We start from the raw sequence: 6,827 nt of genomic DNA on the forward strand, positions 1-6,827 counted from the left end.
GCTCCACCCGACTTGGTTTATGGGTTTCGGTTAGCCAGGGTTTAGTAGTCTCAAGGTGACAGATTGACTAAATGTTATGATATCGCTTGACGTAACATGTTTTTAAATAATGTTGGCTTTATGGCTTTAAATCCAATATGACCGTATGTGTGTGTGTGTGTGTGTGTGTGTGTGTGTGTGTGTGTGTGTGTGTGTGTGTGTGTGTGTGTGTGTGTGTGTGTGTGTGTGTGTGTGCACGCGCACGCTGGCGCCATCTTTTTTTTCCAGGTGCATTGCAGAGCTTTTGTTCAGGTGATAACCCTTACAAGTATCATGGCAGTTGTCATAAGAAGTGTAAAATCTTCATGTTCAATGCGATTCTGCATTGCTCGCTACTGGATAAAGAATTTGCTCACAAGGTAAAAGAAGAGCTAGAAAATCTGACTCTGTCTTTTTTGGGTCAAAACTATCGCCCCAGAGTTGCGCTACTCTACTCGTTAACAAGAAAATCTCCCCTCGAAGCTTTTGATGAAATACAGTCAAGTACAATGACAACAAACATCATTATTCTGAGAACAAAAAATTACAGAAGAGATAAAAAGGCCACGGCTACTGGCATGAAGATTCGCGACGAGGCCTGCGGTACGTCTGTGGAAGTCACTACACTTGACTGTAGCCCGTCTGTGAAGCCAGAGTCACGATGTGACGCAATTCTTTACAGACCCCAGTCCAAATCCTTCCGAGCCGATATGATTAACATACTTTCGGGAACGCGTTTTCGGGACCAATTGTTACATGACGAATACCGTCGGAAGTGTGAAGAAGTAACGCGGCAACAGTTTCAGAGAACGCGTTGGGAAAATGAAAGACGTAGGAGGTCGTATGGCTCGGGTTTAAGCACGGAAGACACGGAGAGCAATGTTGATCGATGGGACATAATCTATTCTGCTCAGAATAGTATCCAGAACGCCACAAACTTGTCTGAAAGCAGCTCCACAGACCCAAAAACACTGCCGACGGATAGCAGCAGCTCGGGACACAAAGGGGACGTAAGCAGCACAGACATTGAGTCTTTGACACCACATACTCAGCATGAAGGCGTTATCAACGTGTGGACGACGGATGCGTCAATCACCGACACATCAGCGACAACTTCAGTTAATGAGACCCACGAGTTCCCGGAATTCACGGAAAGGGAGCTCAGCAGCGCCTCAAAATTTAACCCGATCTTTAGCAGTGTAACAACTTTTTCTGACTCAAGCGATGGCCCTGGTTATCGGCCACAACATTCAAAGAAACCTACTGATCACTCCAAGGACAGATCCCGTGGAAATCCAAATGTTTCCAACAACCATGAATCATGTTCAAGCAGTCAGGAACTGGAATCAGATTGCCGGAATGAGATTAAGAAATCCAGAAATACGAAGGAATGTGGAACTGAGTCAACCCGTCGTAAGGTGGCAACAGTGTCTCCCATGCCCAAAGATAACGACCAGACTGTGCTAAAGATCCTCTGGTCAGCATGTAATGCTGAAACCGAACTAAGCTTAAGTAATCAGGAGGGAGTTACACAGCAGCAAGACACAAGAAGCCATCAAAACTCCAGCCCATATCAACAAACCGTTACCACAGCACAGAGCACCAGCCCACCACGACATGGCACCAGCCATGAAGCAAGACAACAGACTACTGACGTCGAGCAGAACAACACTGACCAACAACATCCTGACATCAACCCAAACAGAGACTTTCCAGGTGAATTGTCAGGCTTGCAAGGGTCCACACAGGATCTGGACTCGCAGGAAAACCTGTATGAATCAATTACAAGGTACCGCACATAATGGATCTCTTTTAAAGTTTAAATGATAAATTATTGAGTGAAGCTTTTTTATTTTTGTATCTTGTGCCGATTTCATTAGTTTTATTTGATATGAAGAAAACTAACAGCAAAGGTTCACTTACTGGTAAAAGACAAAAGAGGACAAAGAAACACATCCAGTAGGTGACTGGGCAGGACATAAATGAGTTAAACATCTCCAAGACGATCATTTAAACGCAGGTTACAAGAAAACGAATGTATGGTTTTATAAGCTATTAGGAACGTTTTCTGATATGTGCTTTGGGAAGGGTGTAAAGAAGTGGCCTTGGGGGGGGGGGGGGTTCATTTTACATTTAAAAAAATAGTTTTAATGTCAAATCCTAACGGAACAATACACTTCTTTTTTATTTCGTCTTCAGCTTTCTTGAAGGGGATGTTGGCGGAATGACTGAAGACCGCGTCACCAACCCTACAGATTCCTCGGATAATCCCCGCGAAGGCGATGGGAACCAGCAGCAGGAAAGACGTCGTGGTAGTCTTCCGCCCGGTCTGTTTCGTCGATTCACCTCCCTGGTCACTTGCGCCTTGCGTCGAAAAAGACGGTGAGAGCTAGCTACGCTCCGCATTTGTAGCTTAATAATCGCGGTATCTGGCGCTAATGTGTTGTGGAAAGAGTTTTAAGTACTACGAGTTGGTAGTTGGGAGAGAGCTTGATGACACCATGCTCATTACTCTTCTGCCATCTGCACGTGCTTTTCAAATGGCATTGTTTGTCATACATGGTTAGCCAGGTTCATTCTCTCCCAATGCATGTATTGTGGTCCAGCTCTGCAGCGTTTTGAGCCTGTCACCAGCGAGTTTGTAAAAAAGGTGTGTTTAGGCGCTAGTCCGAAAACGTGCGAGCTTGACCCCATTCCGTCCTCTCTGCTGTGTGATTGTATTGATGACCTTCTTCCATACCTCACTCACGTCATCAACGACTCTCTGACTTCCGGCTCATTCCCAGATGAATTCAAACCTGCAATAGTTAGGCCCCTCATCAAAAAACCTTCACTTGACAAGAATTCCTTGAAAAACTTTAGGCCCGTTTCGAACTTGTCATTCCTTTCAAAGATCACTGAAAAAATTGTCCTTTCACAACTTCTCACTCACCTAGAGCAAAACCACCTTCTCAACACCCATCAGTCTGCATACAGGAAAAACCATAGTACTGAGACAGCACTTCTGAAGATTGTAAACGACATCCTTCTTGGCTTTGACGAAAATCAGGTCTCCATTCTAACACTACTGGACTTGTCTAGCGCATTTGATACGATAGACCACGAAATTCTGCTCTACAGGCTTCAGCACTCCTTTGGTGTTTATGATCTGGCCCTTTCCTGGGTTCGTTCGTACCTTACTAACCGGACGCAGACCGTTTGTGTCAACGGCATCAAATCTCAACCTTCAGCTCTCCAGTACGGTGTCCCGCAAGGGTCCGTGCTTGGCCCCATACTTTTCGTTCTATATGCCTCCCCTGTGTCCGATGTTATCAGTCGCCATGCGTTGTCGCACGAGAGTTTCGCTGATGATACACAGCTTCATCAGTCTGCCCCTCTTGCTGAAGTTGACGATCTGGTATCTCGGACACAGGATTGCATTGCGGACCTCAGTGATTGGATGTCTTTAAACAAACTCCAGTTAAATAGTGACAAAACCGAAGTTATGCTGGCCTGTCCCAAGAAATTTCTCAATCACCCTTCTTTTCCTGCCTCTCTCACTGTCAACGAACTACCTATCTCTTTCTCTCCGTCTGTCCGCAGCCTTGGCGTCACTCTCGATCCAACTCTCTCTTTCCAAAAACACATCTCTAACATCTGCAAGTCCGCCTATCTAGAGCTGCGCAAGATTAGTTCAGTCCGTCACTACCTCACCACTGATGCAACCAAAACGTTAGTGTGTTCTTTAGTCCTCTCAAAGATAGATTATTGCAATTCTCTCCTGGCCGGTCTCCCTAAGTACCTTTTAGATAGACTTCAAAGGATCCAAAATAACGCTGCCCGCCTGGTCTTCAAATCTTCCAAGTATGAACACGCCACACCCCTTCTTCACTCTCTACACTGGCTGCCTATCACTAAAAGGATCGAATACAAACTCTCCTCTCTTTCTTTTGCCGTCGTTTCTGGTTCTGCCCCAGAATACTTGTCAGAACTCCTCAATCTCTACACCCCCTCTCGTCAGCTTCGCTCCGCCGCCGACACTCGACTCTTCCGATTCCCCACAGTGCAAACAAAGACATGTGGCGAGAGGTCCTTCGCCTATCAAGCCCCTGTGACCTGGAATAGATTACCTCTGCCTCTCAGACATACAGATTCTATCACTACATTCAAGACAAATCTCAAAACACACCTCTTCCAGCGCAAGTGATCTCCCCTCCAGCATCTCCCCACCCACCCCATCCCGCCCCACCTCACCCCCTACCTAGTGCCTAAAATAACGCGTATATATATTTTCTGCGCTTTGTGTCAGCACTGTCTGTGTGTGTGTAAATAGTATTGTTGACACGTTTTTATATAGAAGCCTACTGTGGTTCTTGTGCTTAGGCTGTGTATTGGATTGTCACTGTATGCCTGCATTATTAGATGTCAGTAATCATTATATGTGCTGATTGTTCTCTTTGCCTGCGCGCGTATAGTATGTTGGTTATGTTTGGTTATAGTATGTTTGTTTATGTTTGGTCGTTATTTTTGCCTGTGCGTGTATTGTATGTTTGGTCGTTTTCTTTGCCTGTGCATGTATAGTTTGTTGGTTATGTTTGGTCGGTTTCTTTGCCTGTGCGTGTATAGTATGCTTGGTCGATGTATGTATTGTAAAGCGCTAAGAGTAGACAATTTTCTAGAATAGCGCTATAAAAGTTTGCATTATTATTATTATTAAGTAGCTTGCACAACTGTTGATCAGTTTCTGTCATCAAACGTCACTGAACATTGTACATTAGCTCCTTGGAAAGTAGTCGTATTCCGTCCTTTTTGTTGGTATTGCTCTTGGACAGCAAGAAAAATTAAATCATTTAACAATTCCCGTGCGTCAGCACGGATGGCATAGTTATATATGAAAAAACTGTACCAAAGAGGGGTGCTTCAAAGGGCGACATTTAATCGAACAATTAAAAGTTTGGTGATAACCACGGTACTGTAAGGAAACCGTTTTTGTGTTTGAAGAACTTCATTACTAACACTACAAACTGTGAAGCTTTTTTCTTTATTTCTTCACGAGAGTAATCTCCAGCTATTTTTTTGGTTTTTGTTGTTGCAGGAAGACATTACAAGGAAAAGGGCAGAAAAAGAAGCCTCCTTGATTAATCTGTGGCTGCGGGGCGGTTACTCTTCATATGTCTAAACAGCCCCCTATGTCGTTCAGCTTTCCCGCCGGATGATTCACCATCATTTTACTGGAACAGAACCTTTATTTGCTACATCAACTTCGTCATCATGCACATCATGACAGATACAGAGAAAGGAACGAAAAGTCTTTTCGTCAAATAGAAAGAAACTGGAATGTAAATGTTCCTGCTGGTTTTTTTTTTTGTTTTTTGTTTTTTTTAGGGGGGGGGGTGTTGGGGGGGGGGGGGGGTGTTGAAAAATTAAGTGAAATCTTGGAAGACTAATATTTTACCGAGGGCGTTTGTGCTCTAAAGATTTTCCGTTTGTTATTTGGCAATAAAAAAAAATGGCAATAATTCTATTGAGAGCAGTGAAATACGAAGGAGTTTTGAAATAGAAAAGATGGGTTTTACATAGCCAAGGGCAGATACTTATATATACTCATGGCGGTTTACTCCTTAAAGCTTTTGTTTCTTAGTGTCAAGCTGTAAATGTATAAATATACAATATTAGAAGAGAGACATTGCTTTTAGGCAGACATTGCCTGGTGTAAACAATGTAATGTTATTGGGGATTTCCCCCCATTGATTGTACAGCGCTTTCAGCAGGGTTTAAATCCTGGATACACGCGCTTTATAATTATTATGCATTATTATTTTTATGATATTTTTTTTCTTCTAGAAAGCATTTTGATGCAAAGAGTGAAATCAGCTCGGTGATGTTGCTCAACCACGATGATCAAGAACGGGAGAGATGACTGTTAGCATCCTTCCTGGTCGAGATTAATTTTGGTGTTTCAGTGTAAAATAAGAATTGTATACTGCTGCAACTGTCACTCTCCACTTATATACAAAACGGGAGAGAAGTATGTAATACGAACTCGCCATTTTATTTTACCATATTTTACGATGGAAAGAAATAAACTAGATCACACTGCGGCAAAGGAACTTTATTGAGTCTTGACATATGTTTATTTACCTTGTCAATACCTATAAGTACGAAATAAAGAAAGTTACTAAGGCAATAGAAACAATAAGGAATGCATTTCTTTGGTTCGGCAGAATAGTTTTTCTCAGTGATGTCAATAACATATTAAACATTTGAGCCAGTAAAATGTATGTTCATATTATGTTTATAGTGTTCAACGGGTAAATCACCTTGTTTTCTATCAACTCAATACTCTAGATTGATTGTACTTGTTTATATGGTTCCCTTTACTGATACGTTGAAGACATGTACATCACTGTTGTTGTTTTTAATGTAATATGAAAGCTCCGTTATCGTTGTTCATTTTCTTGGGGCCTTTTTGGGATCCAGGCCATCAGCAGAATGGCTTTAAACTTTTGCGGAAAGGCAGCGTATACATGTATATTCACCAAAGTGTAGGACTGACTTCTGGCTTTGAAAATGGACAATGCTCTCATGCTGTCGTGCTCTTCTTCAGAATCTTGAACTTACATATCTTTGGTGTGAATAACAACACAAGGTTTATATTTGACATACATTTGTTCTCGGGAATTCAAATAGACATGGAGAGACAGTCACACTTGTTTGTTCACATCTGATCAATCTTTCATGGAGATATTTCACTTTAAGCGATTCCGACTTCGTATCGCAGGAAGAATCTGTGTCCTCCTTGTGTTGAGATTTTTTTTTTTAGTAGGCTT

General features: G+C 42.6%; 1 protein-coding gene across 1 annotated transcript; it reads left to right on the top strand.

Annotated features, from left to right (window-relative positions):
• Positions 1–297: 297 nt before the first annotated feature.
• LOC138969393 (serine-rich adhesin for platelets-like) lies at positions 298–5,341 on the top strand. Its single transcript, XM_070342185.1, has 3 exons — positions 298–1,807; positions 2,218–2,400; positions 5,093–5,341. The coding sequence occupies exons 1-3, from the start codon at positions 345–347 to the stop codon at positions 5,133–5,135; spliced, it is 1,689 nt and encodes a 562-aa protein (XP_070198286.1). The 5' UTR covers positions 298–344; the 3' UTR covers positions 5,136–5,341.
• The last annotated feature ends 1,486 nt before the right edge of the window (positions 5,342–6,827 follow it).

This window comes from Littorina saxatilis, linkage group LG6 (assembly GCF_037325665.1).
Source record: "Littorina saxatilis isolate snail1 linkage group LG6, US_GU_Lsax_2.0, whole genome shotgun sequence".
In the NCBI taxonomy this organism is placed as follows: Eukaryota; Metazoa; Mollusca; class Gastropoda; order Littorinimorpha; family Littorinidae; genus Littorina; species Littorina saxatilis.

Coding starts and splice junctions, on each gene's coding strand:
- LOC138969393 (XM_070342185.1), top strand. CDS start 345: ATGTTCAATGCGATTCTGCATTGCTCGCTACTGGATAAAGAATTTGCT. Junction 1,808..2,217: donor CTGTATGAATCAATTACAAG/GTACCGCACATA, acceptor TTTCGTCTTCAG/CTTTCTTGAAGGGGATGTTG. Junction 2,401..5,092: donor GCCTTGCGTCGAAAAAGACG/GTGAGAGCTAGC, acceptor TTGTTGTTGCAG/GAAGACATTACAAGGAAAAG.